At 38.7% G+C, this 21,799-nt stretch overlaps 1 protein-coding gene across 1 annotated transcript in view; it reads left to right on the top strand.

Annotated features, from left to right (window-relative positions):
* LOC136876972 (intraflagellar transport protein 81 homolog) overlaps positions 1-15,770 on the top strand; it is a 142,758-nt gene extending 126,988 nt beyond the window's left edge. The window contains exons 13-14 of the mRNA XM_067150744.2: positions 4,317-4,445; positions 15,526-15,770. Coding sequence (XP_067006845.2) covers positions 4,317-4,445; positions 15,526-15,622 — 226 coding nt within the window. The 3' untranslated portion in view covers positions 15,623-15,770. The remainder of the gene's footprint in view (positions 1-4,316; positions 4,446-15,525) is intronic.
* Positions 15,771-21,799: the final 6,029 nt, after the last annotated feature.

The following is a 21,799-nucleotide window of genomic DNA, read 5'->3' as shown; positions in this document are numbered from 1 at the left end:
GTACCTGAGAGGCTATACAAGTTTTTGAAATGGATGTTTCATTTTGTCAGTAATTTAATGTGAGATTTAAACTACATTTGTGCATAAGAGGTCCTATAGGTATGGCCATTTATGTGTATCTTTGACTATTAGTTGATTTTTATTTTTGCTCTTTGTTTTGCCTTTTGTTTTATATAGGGAAAGAATGTATCAGAAATATACCTTAAACATTGTTTAGAGAATTTCTCTTAAATTGATCATTATCATCATTTACCACTGATTTACATTTAAGGTTGTCACCCAGGTAGCAGATTCCTTATTAGTGGTTTACCTAGTCTTCTCTTCAATGATTTCAATATCTAAGGTTTATTATATTTATTCATGTCAGATACAACACTATACAATAATAATATATTGGAGATGAACAAGGAGGAAAGAAGCTATTGCATGCTGGTTCTTAATATCACTTTTTCAGAGATGTAAAATTCCAACTTTTCAGTACAAATTTACCTTATCAAATCATTAAAAATACACAATCATATTTTAAAAAATTTGTAGGACATGTTTTGTCCCTATTTGGGACAACTTCATCTACATTGAATTTGCTATGTAAATTCCAATGATGAAAAATGTGCATATAAAAAATACACTACTTTATGTTGCATTAAAATTAGATTTTAAAAATTGTCATAGTCCACCTTTGTCTAAATAACACTGTGTATGTCTCTGAGAACAGAGTATAGAATGAACAACTATCTTTGTCATCTGACACACATTAAAATAGAAGAGAAATATACTCCAAAGATAGAATGTTCAATTAATTACGGTCATCACTGGATATTAAAATATTGTCATTTGAAGCAGCTATAGATATACACTTCTGATAAATGATAGAAAATAAGAACATTATTGGCGGGGTCAAATGCACCAGAGAACACCTCTCAAAGAGTGACATTCTTGCATTTCCTATTGTAGCAATAAATACACTGCCTGAAAAAAAAAAAAAAAAGAAAAAAAAAAAGTTGCGAAACCCAGAAGGGAAGGAGGAAATGAAATGGAGGGTGGGGAGGCGAGCTGGCCGTGCAGTTAGAGGCGCTCAGGTGTGAGCTTGCATCTGGGAGATAGTGGGTTTGAACCCCACTGTCGGCAGCCCTGAAGATGGTATTTCGTGGTTTCCCATTTTCACACCAGGCAAATGCTGGGACTGTACCTTAATTAAGGCCGCAGCCACTTTCTTCCCACTTCTAACCCTTTCTTCTTCCATTGTCGCTATGAGACCTATCTGTGTCAGTGCGACGTAAAGCCAGCTGTAAAAAAAAAAAAAAAAAAAGAAATGAACTTCACGTGTTGAGGGGGTATGCAACATTATTTCATTGATTAAAAAATTGAGTCATTTACAGAGAATTTGGTAGTACGAACCCACTTATCAGTATGACCTCGTCTGGCCTGGATTCATACACTGATTTGGTTGGGAAGGGTGTCATAGAGCCTTATCTCCTCTCCTGTCTGTCTCCATGGCTAAGTGGTTAGCGCGCTGGCCTTTGGCCACAGGGGTCCCGGGTTCGATTCCCAGCAGGGTCGGGAATTTCTACCATCATTGGTTAATTTCGCAGGGACGGGGGTTGGGTGTGTGTGTTGTCTTCATCATCATTTCATCCTCATCACGACGCGCAGGTCACCTACGGGAGTCAATTCAAAAGACCTGCACCTGGCAAGCCGAACTTGTCCTCGGACACTCCCGGCACTAAAAGCCATACTTCATTTCATTTCATCTCCTCTCCTGAGGCAAACTGGCCCACAGCTGTTGTAATTGGTCCTTGATATCCTGGATACTGGCACTAGAATGGAGTTGACATCCGAGGTGGTCCCACACATGCTCTGTCGGGGACAGATCTGGGGATCTTACTGGCCACAAGAGTACCTGAACATCACGCAGACAGTTCATAGAGATATGCGCTGTGTGTGGACAAGCATTGTCCTGTTGAAAAATGGTACCACGATACTGTAGCATGAGAGGTAACACATGAGGACGCAGGATATCCGTGACATACTGTTGTGCCGTCAGAGTTCCCTCAGTCACTACCAACTGTGACCTGAAGTCATACCTGATGGCTCACTACACCATGACGCCAGGAGTAACACTGCTGTGCCTCTCCGAAACATTGGAAGAATGGGACCTTTCCCCAGGTCGCCGCCATATTCACAGACGATGGTCATTCGGGGTAGTGCAGAACCGTGATTCATCGCTGAACACAATGTGATGCCATTCATCAGCAGTCCATGCATCCCGGTCATGGCACTCCACATGCAGCCGTTTGTGTTGTGGTGTTAATGGCACCCTATGCATGAGATGGTAATTCCCCAGTCTGGCTGCTGCTAGTCTCTGACCAATGGTGCGGGAGGGCACAGAATGTTGCAGAGAGTCCATTGTTTGTTCTCGGATGGCAGGCGCAGATGTAAAAGGGTTACAATGTGCTTGGTGCACAATACGGCGATTATCCCTTGTGGTAGTCAGACGTGATTGACTAATACCTTGATGAGTATGCCTGCCCTCACATTTCATACAGTCCGACATCGGGCCACTGTCATATCTGAATGCCCCAGAAATCTGGATGTGCACGATTCAACCAGCCGGCCAAATGGAGGCCTACAATGAGGCCCCTTTCAAACTCTGTCAGGTACTGATAATGCTGTCTCACATGATTACGTGGGATCTCAATGTCCTTCACAGTGATCACTCAACATTTGAAGCTGTTCACACCCCTTATATACTCTGTCAGACCTGGTAACAACACTAAACACGAACAACAGCATTGTATTCTGGTGGCCGCTCTACCTTTCACAGAGAATTGCAATTCTAATCATTTACATATCCGGCGATGGTGTGTATGCATACCAAGTTACATTGACATCTGATCATTTCTGCTGGGTGCTTTAGTTTGTTTGTCAGGCAGTGCAAGAAAGAACCAAATCTGTGAAAATTTGAAGGTGTGATCCACCAGACATAAGAGAGTTCCCTGCTGGCCCCTGTGGGTGAGCTGTGCTTTACTGCTGAACCTGTGTTGGATGATGTCCAAATAGGGATGAAACATGTCTACAAAAAAAATGTTAATTTGATTGTGTGCTTTTAGAGATATGATAAACCATAATTTGTGTTGAAAAGGTGTAATTATACAGCTATGAAAAAGTGATCATTCAATGTCAATACGGATCCAGTATGAAATTCATCACACGCAATGGTTCTTAATATTCTAAGGACTAATATTAATGGAAAAGAACAAATAGTTTTCGTATCAAGTAATATGTATAGATGGAAAGATAGGAACATGAAAAAGAACATATAACAAGATAAATATAATGACAAGACAGCATCTGAAGGGGAAGCAATAGAAAAGCGGACAAGGACAAACATGAAAACAGAAAAGCGCAAGAACATTCTCTACATACTACCATTTTCATAGATGGGCTCTGTCCTCGTCAGTGCCAATTCTTCTACATCCTTTTCTTCCCCGCCCTTAAGGAGCTCATTTCTCTTCAGGCGGGCAGGCATCAGCATTCATTGAGGAGTCATCTTGACAGATCTTCAGTCTTGATATGGGAAGTGTGAGATAAGAAAAAAGCCAGATAATCATGGGAAAATGGAAAAGACAAAATAATAAAGATGAGTACTGATGGTAAAAGACCAAGAACATGGGACAAACACAAAAGGAGAAATGGAACCCTTTTCTGTTAATAATAAAATAATGAAAGGAATAGAACAAAAAAGTGACATTGGTAGATTATATAATAAAATGATTAACATATTTCCTCCAGAAGCATACAAGTTATTATCTAAGATGAAAGAGCTGAAAATGTGATCACTCTTGGGGTTCAAACCCAAATCATCTTGTTCTTTGTATGGGTATAATTTCTAGGATTCTGAAATTTAGTTTTCTCACGTGGCTGCAGAATGCAGTGGATTGGTACCTTATCCAAGCAGATGTGTGGTAATTTGGTTCTTATCTATAAGATTTCTCCTCATATATTTACTCAGTATCAAATAACTGAATATGATTCCCATGCATCGACCATCCTAGCCGAATCAGTCAGCGTACTCATCTGGGGAGTGGGGTATTTGTTCTGTAATGAAGCAGTTATGTGCTAACATTATAGTTAGTGGATTGCATTTTTCTGTTATCAATATTATTTCGTACCTATTGAATCACAAAACCTACTTTGAATTAAGTGCTCTTTAATTTTTAGACCTATTTGAAATGTTTTCTTCAAGATTAATGAATATGTATGTGTATATATCTTTTATCAAGATTAATGAATATCATGTATCTGTTATCGCTCAGAGATCGGCTGACAACTAGTATCAATGAGCAAGAGAAATTTAGTCGTCAGTTGAAAGAAGAGCAACATCTTGTCAAAGAAAATCAATCTAATCGCACTCGACAGATGAAGTTGTGGACTGATCTGCAGAGGTAAATATTCTACTGTATAATACTACATAAAAAATTATTAAAGGAATTAAAATTTAACTTGTAATTCTTATTATCAGTTTTATGCTTTGGAAAACATGGCTATTGATGTTTAGTTAGGATTTTATAAGGGGAAAGGAAAATTTAATCTTTTGCATATGTATTTTCCATAAATCACATAATTGGCTCATAGGTGACTCCTCAGGGTAATTTTCTGAGATTACATGTGGAATGATATATTTTACTTAAAACTTCTGGCATAGCGATTAGAAGGTAAAAGTGTGATCTCTCTCCTGGTTCATCAGTTCCTCCGCTAGACCACTCTTCCAGCAGTAAACGAGCTTGAGCTTACAAGTCAGCATACGAATAAAAGACAATTATTGCAAGCAAAATATTATGCTTTTACTTACCATTCTGGAAGCCAGTTGTTGGATGTTTTAGATAGCTTCCGGGTAGACTTTGTGGTCTTAGAAGATTTCAGTTCCTTTCTCATTTATCTTGTTACAAAATAAAATCAACACTTGATATAATGTAAAACAAGTTTAGGGATAATGTCCGCAACATGATCATCACAGCAAACTGTCCAAACACTCGCAAATACCGTGTATATGCGAATAATCCCCGCATATTTTGTTAAAAAATTCGAGGCACGAAATTTGGGTGCGGGTTTTATTTGCATCAAGGTTGCCAACACGCTCCTGGCTCACCTAGTTTTCGATGCTGAGTGTACAGTTATGCTTTGTGCAACCGTAGATGGAAGAAAACTGTCCCCATATGTCATATTTAAACAGAAAACAATTCAGACTTTTAATTCTAAACTGACTTTACATTTTTTAAATAGTACTGTATTTTACGAGTAATTTAAATTCAAAATTTCTCCATGTCACGATAAAACGCGTCTTCCGGAACGTGCAGGGGTAGTTTTCTGCACTTTCATTCACTTCGGTGAGTCTGTAGTGTGTTTCACAGTTGAAAATAGAGTGAAATCATAATTCGTTTGTATTCAGCGTTTTAAGGAAAGCCACAATATCACGTAGCAGGCAGTACGCGGAAAATCAGAATCCGTAAAAACTGGTGTGGGTTGGCATTTCTGAATTACAAGATGGCTGTTAATTTGAAATCACATAATTGGAATAATTGGAAGTCCGATTTCTGTATTACAAAGACTTTGAATTTATGAGGTTTTACTCTATCACAAAACTAACATCAGATTTTGCCGGTGTGTCTATTTCAAATGTTTACATTGCACGAAAAGAATTATCCACCATCGGTCGTGTTACTGTCCAGTAAAAAGATACCCCATGTGAGAAGTGTTTTAGGCCCGTGTTCACCAATGTCGGTAACTTTTGCTGTTATCTTAGATTTTCAAAACACGGATATGTCATTATTTCGGATAACTCTCACTTCCGTATTCACCACAGAATTTATTATCTCGGTTTACCAAAACTAAGTTTTTGTTTCAATCTCAGTTTGAACCGCATTTTTTCATACTGACGTACAGAAAACAAATGACCACGTGCTGCCGCCACTATCGAATTGTAAACAAGTTTTTGATTCCATCCGGGGTTTGCAAATAATTTGCATAAATTATGTCCGCTATTGAGCAGAAACGGAGAAAGAAGCCTAATATGACTTTCCAAGAGAGTGAATTGTTATTGAACTTGGAGGCAGAAAGCATTAACAAAGGGAATAAGAAAAACCAATTATAGCCTACACATTGTACGTCACTCAAAAAATAAGTCAGTATTCCTTCATTTTTCATTAAAAGTCACCCAGTCGTGTACCGTACAAGATATTAGCTATAATCGAGAATTCATTTTAGGCCTACCTATGTGTTGGGAATTCCAGGTTATGTTCGGAAGCTTTAGATAACCTAAAATGTGCTGGACGTTTATTAATTGCATAATCTTTATCATATTACTCGTCGCTGTGATTTTATCTATCAATTAGATATTCCAGCCGCGTACGGGCGTTAGACTTGGAGTGTGACAAACTTGTAAGTAATTTAGGAGAGGATTCTAGTGATGCAAGAGACAATGAATCTTCCCATCTACAGGGAATCGAGCCAATTGCAAGTTCGGATTAATGAAATACCTGTCACGTAAGTAGACCTACTTGCTCATTTTCATGGAAAATATATTTCATAGCAGTGATATTTTCGTAAAGACCACGTGGTCCTCGCGGAGTGATACGAAATATTTGTTTATGCCTAAGTTACTCTTCTGGTGAAAGGAATTTTAGTTCATTTCATTTTTTTCAAAATGAGCCTTTCTAAAATGAGGGTGCGGGCATTATTCGACGGCGGGGATTATTTGGGTAAAAACGGTATATCGCCCCGTAGACTATGTTCACAGGTGAGTTTTTGTTCCACTGCACTTTCAGCGCTTTAGTGCGGCCAGTATACAGTAATCGGCAGATAGTGGGTTTGAACCCCACTGTCGGCAGGCCTGAAGATGGTTTTCCATGGTTTCCCATTTTCAGCCCAAGCAAATGCTGGGGCTGTACCTTAATTAAGGCCATGACCGCTTCCTTCCCATTCCTAGACCTTTCCTTTCCCCATCAACGCCATAAAACCTATCTGTGTCGGTGCGATGTAAATCAAATAGCAAAAAAAAAAAAAATGTGAATGAAAAAATACACGAATACACGCAGCACTAATTGACGGTCTTTTAATAAGAACAAAGAACTACATGGAGAGCTATACAAATCAATAAAAATCCCTTTCCTACCATTCTGTTCTATGTTAAGTGTTGAGAGTAGAACATATGAGTATGGTAGAGCATGAAGCATTCATCCATATGAAGGGTAACTGTACACCGAAGGCATTCAAAAGACAAGTCTTTGCAAAGACCCTGTGCAGTACAGACTCTATATTGTCTTGATGAGACAAATTTCTTTTGAGTTACTACAATTCCAGATGGGAAATGAGCCCACTCTTAACTCTGATGTCTCACTGGGTGTCTCCAGAACTAGGACAGCAGGAGTTATACAGTAATTTCTCACACCTCAGTTTTGGGATATTGAGAAGAAAAATACTGGAGATACTCATGTTTATTCTATTATATTTTCCAGCAACTCTCAAATTTCTCCAAAAAATATTAGTTCTATCAAATAAGAAATCAATGAAGAAATGGATAAAGAAATTACAATGAATGAAATTGAAATGGCAGTAAGAAAGATGAAGAATGGGAAAACTGCTGGAATAGATGAAATTAATGGAGATGATAAAGGCAGATGGAGCTGTTGGCCTGCGGTGGACATATCGAGTTCTCAGGATTGTCTGGGAGAATAAGGAGGTCCCTGAGAATTGGCAAAAAGGAATAATCATCCCAATTTTAAAGAAAGGCGATAAGAAAGTATTGAAGAACTACAGGGGAATTACTCTGATATCCCATGCTGCTAAGATAATGGGGAGGATACTGGAAAGTAGGATACGTTTGAAAACCACATACAGGAAAATCAGTTTGATTTCAGAAGTGGAAGGTCAACTATAGAGCCCATTTTCATTATGAGACAACTAATGGACAAGTAATGGGAGTATGGGAATGATATGGTGATGACATTCATTGACATTGAAAAGGCATATGACAGTGTCCCCAGGACTAAAGTTTGGGACAGTCTGGTGCAAAAAGGAATTGGACAGGGATTAATAAAAATGATCATGGCAATGTACAAGGCAGTAGCGTACCAGGATTACAATTTTGGGGGGCAGGGGGCTCATTAAGATAGTTCTTCATCCAGAATTTTATTTTGAAAGGTGTCCACATTTCCAGAATTTAGGTTGTATAGAATACCTAAAAAAGAAATGAGTGTCCTCGGATCCAAGTAAGAGTGGTGGATTCGTGCAGATTCCGGAAGCTAATAACAATATACATTACAATATATATAAAATGCTTAATAAAAGTACATTCCTTAAAACTCCTGGGGTGTCTGGACTCCTTGTACGACCCCCCCCCCCCCCCCCCCCCCCGGCTAACCTCTGTTATTCCCATCCCAACATAACTGCAGCATTTATATATTCCAAGTACAAAGGAAATGAATGCAAGAATATATACTGCAGTTTGAGTAAAGATGCAATATTCTTGTTTAGAATAAATACGGTAATTTTATTATAATAATGGTCATGTGATAAGCTATAAAGAAGTGACATTTTATACAAATAATGTGGCAAAGAAATACACACACAGAGATATATATATATATATATATATATATATAGAATGTCAGGGGTATGGTATATTTTGTTAGTTTGTAAAGAAAAATACATGTCACAACATATGCTGGGTAGGGTTTACCGTGTCCTATTATTTTCTCTCGCAAGTCTGGGATACAGAATATACCGTAGTAGTATAAAGTTAGTTATGACAGAAACCAACGACATGGAGCTGTTGCCATTTCAACATCGCTTTAAGGGCCACCGACCCAAGCCGGGATTTGAACCTGTGAACTCAGGCTCAGAAGGACAGAAGTTTTGTAGGGATATAAATAGACTGCAAGATGTGCAAATTCAGAAAATCTACATATTGTTGAAGGGTGGTTGTCACAACTTAATGAGCGTAGTATACCGATGTGCTGTTCTAGTGGATCCTGATAAAATTTGGCTGTGAGCACATATAGTAATCCATTATCTCATTAATACTCAGATACCTGTCTGGTGCTCTCAGTTTTACTCTTAGGGCTTAGTTTTACTTCGTCAAATATTAGAATTGCAGTGCGATTGTTTTCACTCTTCTCATCGCAGAAATAGTTCGCAACAGCACTAATGGCATGGAAACATTTCCAGGAGTTTGGAAGTGTTGCCAGGCACCTTGGCATGGGCCATTAAAGCAAAACAACCCGAGGGTAGAATCGTTTTGTCACCTACAGGCTTTCCTAAACCACCAAGTTACAGTTTCAGCGTCGACCTTCCGCAGGGTTTTGGAGTACAAGTTAGGGACCTAATAGTCAGAAACATGCTTTGAGAGGCCAATTTAAGATCCCAATGACCTGGTCAAATACCCGCACTAGACAGATGACATTGTGACTGGATACTACACTTTGCTGGAGAGCATCTGAGCTGGCAGTTAAGACACTGATATTCTGTGCTGTTCTCGGATTATATCGCACAGATGGTCATCTGCAAGTTTGGAGAAGACTTGGGGAGTGATTTCATCTCACAGCTGTACAGTCTACTATATTTTATCTGTTTTGGTGTAGGTAGGCATAAGTCTCGACATGGAAACCATTCTCTTGATCATTCACAATGATCTTAACTATTTGATAGTACAGTACTTTGATTTGATCTTAATGCTGCATGTGATTCCTCACATGTGGTGGTGGTGGTGGTGGTGGTGGTGGTGGTGGTAGCAATTATTGTTTTAAGAAGAAGTAGAACCAGGCAACCATCCTCTGTATAACACTAATCAGAAAGAAAAAAATGGAAAGCATCCAACACTTTGAAAATGAAGGTATTGGTCAAAGAAAGACAAGGGCCACGAACAGCATGATAATGAAAGACTCCCTAGGTCTTGACACCTAATACCGCCTGGGTTAGATTGGATAGATGAAAGTGAGGAGTCTGGCCCAAGTAAGTGGATGCAATGACAGGTTACCAACCCACCCTCGCCCCCCGGGCCCTTTTTTGTTGCCTCTTACGACAGGCAGGGGATACCATGGGTGTCATTCTACTGCCCCCACCACAGGGCGAACTTACATGAGGCAGCTTGGAGAAAATGCCATGTTAATGCATGATAATGCTAGAGCACTCAATGCCACTATTGTTCGGAGATTTCTGCAAGAGCGCCACGTGCAGCAAGTGGAGTGGCCATCCAGAAGTTCCGACTTAAATCTAATCCAACAAGTCTGGAATCAACTGGAGCAACACAACCAAGTGAGAAATCGCCCTCTCACCTACCCAAACAAAACAGTATATGCCCTTGAAGACTCCTTTTGGTAGCGTGGGGATATCTGCCTCAACTGAATATGTGGTGCCTTATCAGAAACATAAGAAGGTATTGTGAAGCTGTTATCAGTGCGAAGGGTGTCAATAATCATTACCAAGATGCTTAATTACCACGTATAGTAGTCATTTTGGTACATGACCAGGGGCCATTTTGTTTATGACACGTTATCCAATGCCAATATCGTGTATTTGAGTTTGCAAAGAAGGCTTTTCGTTTCAATTCTTAATTTTTGCAAAAAAAGAATGTTTGTTTTCATTTCTATATACACATAATGTTATCATGGAGGTATGAACGTACCAAAAAAGTGACCAGATTTCCTCTTTAAGAAGTGTAGTTTACATAAATAATAAAATGTATATTCTTGGTATGACACTGTCCAGTCAAAATAAATAGAGAATAGGTTAATTCAAAATGAACTCCTCCTCTGACAATGTATATCAGGGGCGTAACATTAGGGCCTGCAGGGCCTGAAATACATGTGATCCCGGGCTTTTCAGGGGTCCCCAGACTCATCGCAAAATAATATATCTAGGTTAATGTCACTCTGCATGGAAATGGACATGAAGGTTTTGTAAAATCAGTCGAAATAATTAGTTTTTACAATTTACACGTAGTAGTATAAAGTTAGTTTTGTGATGCTAATATTCGTATGTATAATTGGTTGCATCGAGCCCAGCTGTAAAGAAACACTTGCCCTTGCTGTTTCTTGCAACACTGCAGCAGGCTCCTCACAAAAGACCTGCACCAAATTATTTAAAAGTAATTAGAGCAGTGGAAATTGACACCAAAATATCACATTTTAGTTTGAAAATGATACTTTTTTTTTAATGAGCACTGCACCAGAGATTGTATTATGCACAAATTTTTGCTGAATGTTTAACTTTGGTCACATGTTTATTCGACAACAGTGTATAATGTTAATATGAAGTTGGCGTAATAACAGTTGGTCAACTCATTTTCAAACAAGATCTCTCTGCTTATCAGTTGTGCGGTTTGATATTTTTCAAATTTTATTTGAATAGTTAATTATTTAATGTTCATATAATTTTCAGTGTTGTAATTGATCACATTATTATAACTGAGACTTCCATATCGCTTACAGAGTATAGTTCTGTAGTTACTGAAAAATGAAACCAATTAAAGTGGTATAACCAGGATCTGCCAGCACGGGCTTCGCGGCTGTAAGCTGTGCGTTTGTCTGTCTTACATCATGGGTGATGGTATATACAGTAATATATATCCCCTTTGTTCATATAATTTGACAACATATTGCCATACTTCTACCTGCTGTAATTAAATGTATATTAGTTATATTTATAGGTTTTATATTTTATTTGAAGGCGTCCGAAATTTTATTTTGGCAGGCAAGCCCGTTTGATATACGGGAATTGAATGCAGGATGCCTTAAGCCAAATTTTAAAATAAGGAGAACTAAAAGTCAACAGCCGGCCCTGCAGTATAAGGGTAGCTGGGGCCTACGGTAAGAGGCCCCAGGTTCAATTCCTGGCCAGGTCAGAGATTTTTACCTGGATCTGAGGGCTGGTTCAAGGTACACTCAGCCCATGTGCTTATAATGAGGAGCTATCTGACAGTGACATAGCGGCCCCGGTCAAGAAAGCCAAGAATAGCGGCAGAAAGGATTCGTCGTGCTGTCCACACAACACCTCGTAATCTGCAGGCCTTCAGGCTGAACAGCAGTCGCTTGGTAGGCGATGGCCTTTTGGGGCTGTTACGCCATGGAGTTTGGTCTGCAAAAGTAAACAGAGAAGGAAGCAATATCCCTGCAAGACTCTTTAGCTTCCAGCTAGTTCTTCCGTCCGGTCTCGTGCATTTAGAACAGTTGGAAAATGTACTCCTTAATAAATGCTCCTCATGAAACCTTTGTACAAATACTAACTGCATATATTTATAACAATAATCACAAACGCCTCCTTTTCATATGGCTCAGTTGGTTGAGTCGCTGTCCTTCTGAGTCTGAGTTCACAGGTTCAAATCCCGGCTTGGGTCGGTGGCCCTTAAAACGATGTTGAAATGGCAACAGCTGCATGTTGTTGGTTTCTGTCACGTTAATAAAAATTATACATACGAATATTAGCATCACAAAACTAACTTTATACTACTACAGTATATTCTGTATCCCAGACTTGCGAGGGAAACTAATAGGACAAGGTAAACCCTACCCCGCATTTGTTGTGACGTGTATTTTTCTTTACCAACTAACAAAATATACCATACCCTCTATATATATATGCTCTGTGTGTGTGTATTTCTTTGCCGCATTATTTGGATAAAATGTCACTTCTTTATAGCTTATCACATGACCATTATTATAATAAAATTACCGTATTTATTCTAAACAAGAATATTGCATCTTTACTCAAACTGCAGTATATATTCTTGCATTCATTTCCTTTGTACTTGGAATATATAAATGCTGCAGTTATGTTGGGATGGGAATAACAGAGGTTAGCTGGGGGGGGTGTCGTACAAGGAGTCCAGACACCCCAGGAGTTTTAAGGAATGTACTTTTATTAAGCATTTTATATATATTGTAATGTATATTATTATTAGCTTCCGGAATCCGCACGAATCCACCACTCTTACTTGGATCCAAGGACACTCATTTCTTTTTAAGGTATTCTATACAGCCTAAATTCTGGAAGTTTGGACACCTATCAAAATAAAATTCTGGATGAAGAACTACCTTAATGAGCCCCGCCCCCCAAAACTGTAATCCTGGTACGCTACTGCCTTGTACATTGCCATGATCATTTTTATTAATCCCTGTCCAATTCCTTTTTGCACCAGACTGTCCAAACTTTAGTCCTGGGGACACTGTCATATGCCTTTTCAGTGTCAATGAATGTCATCACCATATCATTCCCATACTCCCATTACTTGTCCATTAGTTGTCTCATAATGAAAATGGGCTCTATAGTTGACCTTCCACTTCTGAAATCAAACTGATTTTCCTGTATGTGGTTTTCAAACGTATCCTACTTTCCAGTATCCTCCCCATTATCTTAGCAGCATGGGATATCAGAGTAATTCCCCTGTAGTTCTTCAATACTTTCTTATCGCCTTTCTTTAAAATTGGGATGATTATTCCTTTTTGCCAATTTTTAGGGACCTCCTTATTCTCCCAGACAATCCTGAGAACTCGATATGTCCACCGCAGGCCAACAGCTCCATCTGCCTTTATCATCTCCATTGAAATTTCATCTATTCCAGCAGTTTTCCCATTCTTCATCTTTCTTACTGCCATTTCAATTTCATTCATTGTAATTTCTTTATCCATTTCTTCATTGATTTCTTATTTGATAGAACTAATATTTTTTGGAGAAATTTGAGAGTTGCTGGAAAATATAATAGAATAAACATGAGTATCTCCAGTATTTTTCTTCTCATTATCCCAAAACTGAGGTGTGAGAAATTACTGTATAACTCCTGCTGTCCTAGTTCTGGAGACACCCCTTGAGACTTCAGGGTTAAGAGTGGGCTCATTTCCCATCTGGAATTGTAGTAACTCAAAAGAAATTTGTCTCATCAAGACAATATAGAGTTTGTATACACAGTGAGTTCCATCATGAAACTGGAACATTTTACTGACATGTATGAAGTTATTTCGGGTAGACTGTTAAGAATTTGTAAAAAACATTTTCCAATGAAAATTGTTTATATTCTCTGAGGGTCATATAGGTCATAAATACTGTTAACTATCTGTCGATGCCTGAAAGGTTTTTCTCAATTACAATATTAATTTATTTTCGTTAGCATTTTCAGAATTTTCTGACATCTGATAGCCAGTGAAAACTAAAGCTTAGAGAATGAGAGATTTGGGTTGCAAAGAAGGAAATAGCTGGGCTGAGTGGCTCAATAAGTTGAGGCGCTGACCTTTTGACATCAGCTTCGCAGGTTCAATCTTGGCTCAGTCTGGTGATATTTGAAGGTGCTTGAAGTTCAAATAAATAAGTACCACTGATTTACAAGAAAACAACTTACAATTATTCACATTTAGTTTTTGCAGTGTATTTATATAGTGTGTAAATATTTATCTCAGTGAACAGAACATACTATCTAATTCAGGAGTTGGTAGAAAGTAGAATTCAAAGGTTTGGAATTTTTTCTGATCTATAAGTCTATAATTTTTGTATAATTTCTATTGGTTTTCTGCAGTGTATACACAGTGTTTCCTTCCATAGTGTCACATACGTATGTTGCCATATTACTTTTAGTGTTGTAGGGTATTTCTGTGAACATGAACAACAGTTCCAGTTATTTATTCACAAAATATATTTTTCCACAATTTGTTTTTTACAGTGTAATCATGCTGTGTGAATATTCTCAAAATATTAATTTTCTATGATTTCTAATATTCATTTGAAAAGCAAATCATGTTATTTGTCTTATTTGATTCACTTTTCATTGCTTTGTTCCATATTTTCAAAGTACAATAATTGTACTCTAAAATTATTGTATATTTTTTGTATAATTGGTATTGCCATTTTGCAATATATATTCAGTGTATTTTCCTTGATGTCAGATATTTATGTTACATTAGTATTTCCTAGTTTTCTAGAGTAATTCTGTGAACAAGAACAGTCAGTTACTATTAATTAACCACAGAAGTAAATTTTGTCATTTTTCTTCTTTTTTACAGTGTATTTGTGCAGAATGTCAATATTATTCTCAAAATATTACTTTTAGGTAGTTTGTTACACTTATTTAAGAAGAAAATCACGTTTTTTGAGGTAAAATTAATTATTCATATTTCATTGCTTAATTGAGCATTTTCACAGTAAAGCTCCAAATTTTATTTGGCGGCATAGGGGTTAAATGTAAATATACATTCTTTTTCCTGTTTGTCAGTCAATCGAGTGCTAAAATTTAAATACCATACAGTATAACTTGTATTTCACTAGCCTTAATCGATTCTACCAAATTTGTATTGGGCTTTTTGTATCATACCCAAACTAACACACATCTAAATAAAGGAAAATTATATTATTGTTATAAATTTATGTGATCATATTTACTCAATTCAGTTTGAGAATAGTTCAGATTTACAAGAATAGCTCTGATATATCATGACAGCTTTTAATATTTGATTGGTAATTAGCTTTGCACTATTTTTTATTCAGGTTGCTGGAGTGCAAGAAACAGTGCTTGGAGGAAGCAATTCAGAACTTTGGAACAGTTCAGAAGGTTAGAGGAGGAGAGACTCTTGTTCTACAGTGAACTTATTCTGATGTAGTTGTTATCCTTACTTCTCCTTCTAATGAACCAAATAAATTTTCACTTACCATTGTGTCACATGGAGAAAATAAAAAATCCACATTGTTTATAGCTGAACTGAATTAAATAAAGATATTGTTGTACAGTAAAATGTAGATTTTAATCTCCTTCAGTAACATAATAAAATAGGATTGTAAAACCACTTCCTCTGTCTTTCCATTTCCTCTCTGTCTCCCATGTTGACATGCATACATTCATTGTAATGGCTCTTAGCATTGAATCTGCAAGTTCCAGTGATTGTAGTGTTTCCATAATTCCCTATTTACTTCCAGTATTTCCACTTCTTTTACCTTGAAATCATTAAAATTTCATTACCGGTACCATGATTGAGTAAGCCTCATTCTGGATCAAGCTGAGACATTCAGAACTGAATTATTCATGACATAAAACAATTAATTTGTATGATAAATAGCCTCCTGAATGACTCAAAATTTACACCATCCTTGAAAAGAAAAACTGTGATTTGTATCATAAATACTTAGGTAAAGTAGTTGGCTGGCAACCACCACATTACCTGAGAAACATGGATCTTAATATCCCTGTCTATTCACGTCTGGTGTCAAAAAGACACAAGGTGGCCAGAAGAAGACCCAAGATGTCCAAAAGAAGATGGAGGATGGCCAGAAGAAGATGGAAGACAGCGAGAAGAGAACTGAACGTGTCCAGACAAAGATGGAGGACTGCCAGAAGAAGATGGCTAGAAAATGGTGGAAGATAGCCAGAAGGAGATGGAAGAAAGCCAGAAGAAGATGGAAGTCAGACAGAGAAAGATCAAGGAGGGTCTTCACAATATAAAGCGCATTCTGCAGGTCAGCACTCTGTCCAAAAAAATCCCAGTTCTGCTCCAAGAGGGAGAGCGAACACTTAAGTTCCTTGCCAAAGGAACACTGTGGATTTGGAAGGAAACTGGAGCCCTGGAGCATGCTGGTCTCCTCGCTACTCCCATCTCTTGAGTAACGCAACTTGAACGAAATGGGAGAGCAAGTTTGAAATTCGTGAGCAAAGTTGAAAAGCATCCTGTGCTGTACTGTAACAGTAAATATGGTACTTTGACGAGCATGAATTAGACGCAGGGCGTGTACCGTTCTGATTGAAGTGCTTACAGAGGAAGAGGGATTTTTTTGAAAAATTCTTTTCTTTTTTTAAAAGTTCTGAATTTATTAACAAAGTTCAGAATTATATCACCTTCATACAGCAAACATGCAGGAAATGGTTCTTTCCTCATCCAGGCTGGTGATGTACTCGAAATCCAGCTGTTCTCCTCGTACTGCCATCAGTCTCCTCTCGGCATCATGGAACCACGATTTTTCCCACGATGGAAGTTCTAGAAGTTCTGGAATATCCATACGACGTCCAGAAGATTGGGATAACGTAGTAATGTGAGCATTGAGATTTGGTTGCATGGAGAATGACTTATGACTGTACACATTAGCACCTGGGACACGGAAAGAGTTTCTTGAGTAACAGGTTTGAATGTTGAACAAAGGAATCACTCGTAGTGTAACGTAATCAAATGTCAATAAAAATGACTAAAAGAAAATGTGATACTTGAGACAGTTTGAAATTAATCACACGAAATATTTGTTTAGGGTTACATGCAATTTTTACTCAGCCACTTGAAAAGGAAATGTTTCACTTGTAAACCGATTTGGTTCATTAATTTGAAATTAAATGAAATAGGTTTCACTCTTCCATAGTCCGAGGTTTGATCACGCACAAAAAAAGATACTGTCTATTGAAAACCCATAGTTTAAATGCACAGTTCATTGCTTAGTCATGAATAAACGGTTTAATTTCATGGTAAATGTACACCTTAAACACAGTCTAATGTCTACCATGAATGTAAAGTTCAAATACGTAATTCACTTCTTAACACAGTTCAGTGCCTACCACGAGTGTACGGCTCAATTACTTGTTTCATCTCTTAACACAGTTCAATGTCTACCATAAATGCACGGCCTAAATAAATATCCATAGTCAGCCATTAACACATGGCTCAATGTCTATAGCGAATGCACAGTTCAAATAAGCGTTTCGCAGTCTATCATTAACTCACAGTTCAATGTCTGCACAGATTAAATGCGTAGTACATGGATTGAAACTAATCACAGTCCAATGTCTACTCGGAATGCATGAGATATTGGAAAATTCCATGATTTCTATAAGTTCAATGACACAGTCATAGATTGAAATTAATTCATTAATTAATCACTTGTCACAGTCTGAAAAGTTCTGACACACAGAATTTGCAAAATATTTCAATTAGTTGGCAATGCGAATATCGTTCACAATTTATCACTGTTCGGATTGTTTCATCAATACGGGTTATGAACACTTGTAAGAAATGTAAGTTTGAAACATCTGTCTGAATAAATCTCCATTAAAGTTTAAATCAGTCTTAAATGAGGTTAGATTCTATCACTCGTGAATAACGGAATATTTTCAAGTCCACACACAGTGTTATAAAGTAAGTTGAAGACTCGGCAAAATAAGATTATTACTTGGAACTCGCGGAAATATTAATAAAGTTCGAATCTAGCAGTGCGGTCCCCACGAGCCGACCGCCCACTGCTCGCCGCACACACTGTGACACACACTGTGACAAACACTGTTCTGCTGAGGGAAGCAGCTCTCAATTTAAACACGATCCAAGCCAAAATATGCCTTTACATTTCGCTCAACAACTTCGTTGTCTCTTGCCGGATTTTACCAAACCTTGTAGGAATAGAGATAAAATATGGGGCTACATGATGATGGTTGATTTTATCCAGTTATTACTGTGACGGAAGTTATTAGCCAAAGAAACTTTTCGAACATTCCATACTGACGTAGGCTCTCACTATGTCATGGGGAAGCAGGCTGTGACGTAAACCTGCTCTACGTCACACGAACAGGTTGCTCGCTGTCCCCGGCTGCCTTTTGCTACTGAGCCAGCGCGTAGCGCGAAATTTAAGTTTTAATTGCGGGGACTTAGTTCCGTACCGGTGTTCCCGGTACAATATAATTACAAAACGAAAGGGTACTCAAGATGAGATGTTACTAACAGAACTTGGAGTGAGGTGGCCAAAGTAGTTCAACTCACAGGTAAGCAAACAATATTTTCTTTATAAGAAAGAGTGCTAACAAGAAATAAAAGAAAGTGAAATTATAGTGTCACTATAAGTTCAATGCTTTATTCCACAAACATTCGTAATAAATGAAGTGCAAACATAATGAATTACATAAAAACAAATCAATATGATGAATGTAGAATGAGTTTATGAACAACATTTCCATTGCCATGGAAGGGAAGCAAGACTAGTGAGAAAATAGTAGGCTAAATAATTCCTCACTTTATTAGAAGTAGTTTAAGCTCTCGTGGTGGTATTTTGGTGATGTTGGTGTGAGTTTAAGAAGTATCGAATGGTTGTGGAGTGTATCGCAGACCTTTTATTTTACACACAAAGTTGTGAAGAATACAAACTGAGTTTGCGATATCAATCACCCTTCCCGTAGTTCGGCAGCGAATAACAGTGTTCACCACTTGACATTTTTCGACCATCATTCTGAAAGCACATTCCACCGTTTTTCTTCCTCTACTCAGTCTATAGTTAAACATTCTTTTAACATTATCAAGAGTTCTTTGGGGGAATGGTCGCAGTAAATATGGTGACAATGGAAAGGCTTTGTCTCTGATGAAGCATTGTTTAACAGAAGATGAAACTACTGTTCTTGCAAAAGGAGGCAATTTTGCTGTTACACCGATGGCCATCCCAATAGAAGATATCATTTCTAACATAGAATCAGGAATACGTCAGTTGCTACCAGAGGTTTCTGAGGAAATATGTCACGACTGTTCCAAGATACTCTGCAAGGCCAAGTTACCGAAATGTAATCTTAGCAAGAAGGAGGGGCTTGCGCTAAAGAATTTGAAAGCCGACAAAAGTATTACCATATTAGCAGCTGACAAAGCTAATGCTACTGTTATCTTGAACACCGTGGATTATGAACGTAAGATCAAAGAACTTCTTGATCCGTCGATCTACAAAAAACTTCCCCGCGATCCGACTATGAGTATCCTGCGCAAGACCAATACTCTGATTAAGAAATCTTCTATTTCAGCAGAAGAACAGAAGAAGCTGAAGAAATCAGAAGCCTTATGTCCAAGACTATATGGTCTTCCTGAGATCCATAAGTCAGACGTTCCTCTCTGTCCCATCGTTAGTACCATTGGCTCTCCTACTTATGAAGTCGCAAAATATTTAAGCAATTTACTGCAACCTTACGTAGGGACTAAGGACTCACACATCAGAGACTCGGCCCATTTCATAAACAGATTGCGACACTTGCGAGTATATTGGCACGACTCGTTAGTTTTGACGTCGTCTCGCTGTTCACTATGGTACCAATCAAAGATACTCTTGAACATATTCAACATCTCTTTTCAGAGGAGACAATAGTTTTATTTGAACATGTACTGACAATGACATTTTTCCAATGGAAACATGAATTTTATGAACAGACAGACAGTGTTGCCATGGGAAGCCCACTTAGCCCTGTTATTGCTAAATTTTATATGGAGTTCTTTGAAGAGGAAGCCCTGCACTGCTGTAAATAAACCCAGCTGTTGGTTTTGCTATGTGGATGACACTTTTGTGATATGGGGACATGGAGAGGAGGCACTTGACGGTTTTCTTACACATCTGAACAGTATTCATCCTCGTATACAATTCACTGTGGAGAAGGAAAGGGATGGAGAATTAGCTTTCCTGGACGTGCTGGTGAAGAGGAAGAATGATGGATCCCTAGGGCATCAAGTATACCGAAAACCAACACACACAGACCGATACTTAAACAAAACTTCCAATCACCATCCTGGCCAGAAACACGCCATGATGAAGACCTTGGTGGATCGCACCCTTCATGTCTGTGAACCAGAGTACATCGAGAAGGAACTACAGCATCTTGATCTAGCCTTACAAACCAATGGGTACACGGTACAAGAGGTCAGGAGAGCACTCCACCCCAGAAGACAGCCAGCGAATAGTAAGCGAGAAGAACCCAGAATGAAAGGTATCGCTTATTTGCCGTATATACGGGACGTCACGGATCATATTGGAAGGCTCCTTGAACGTCACGATATTAAAACCATTTTTCAGCCGACCCGACAGCTACGAAACATGTTACATTCTGCCAAAGATCCACGTGACCCTCTAACATCTACTGGGGTCTATAGGATACCGTGCAGCTGTGGAGCTGTTTATATTGGCACGACTGGCAGAAGTGTCAATACTCGCCTGACGGAGCACAAAAGGAACTGTCGCTTGGGGCAATATGACAAATCAGCAGTAGCGGAGCGTGCACTGCTTGACGGAAAGCATGAGATCTGTTACGAGGATACTGACATACTGGCCACAACATCCCACTTTCACGCCCGTCTCTACAGGGAAGCAATCGAAATACATAAACATCCGGATAACTTTAATAGAAAGGAGTAAGGACTGAAACTCAGCAAGGCCTGGTACACCCCTTTATATAACGTACGGCCGAAGTTTACTAAGATCAGGGACATTACAGTCAACCAACCAGAGGATCCATTGCTCGGCACGACCCAATCGGAGGTCGTGCACTCCGAGATCCAATCAGACGACAGACTGCTCGGAGCGACCCAGTCAGAATTCATGCCCTCATATACTCAACCTGGTGAAATACTGCACGGCGCGAACCAATCAGAGGTCGTGTGCTCAGAGACTCAACCAAACGCCAGGCTGCTCGGCGCGACCCAATCGGAGGTCGTGCTTTCAGATAGTCAATCAGGTGTCGGATTGCACGGCGCGAACCAATTGGAGGCCGCACACTTACATATAAATACAGCTGCTTCCCATACAACTTTCGCAGTCGCCAGTGGGATACAGGAGAGCGTATCTACACGACGCCACAGAAGATGACTACCGCAGCAGTAGTCGAAACGTCTGGGAGAAGCGAGAGGAGTGGACCACGGCATAATAGCCCGGAAGATTTTTATTATAGTAAGGGAAGACATAGTTATTTAAATCATCTGATAATGGGAAGGCAATGGGATGTTCAGTCCTTGATTTGTAAACCAATGCTTCATAGCTGATACATGAAATATCCCTCCAT

The sequence above is a fragment of the Anabrus simplex genome, chromosome 7 (genome assembly GCF_040414725.1).
Source record: "Anabrus simplex isolate iqAnaSimp1 chromosome 7, ASM4041472v1, whole genome shotgun sequence".
In the NCBI taxonomy this organism is placed as follows: Eukaryota; Metazoa; Arthropoda; class Insecta; order Orthoptera; family Tettigoniidae; genus Anabrus; species Anabrus simplex.
The sequence above is the reverse complement of the archived record's forward strand: the minus strand, read 5'-3'. Positions and strand labels throughout refer to the sequence as shown.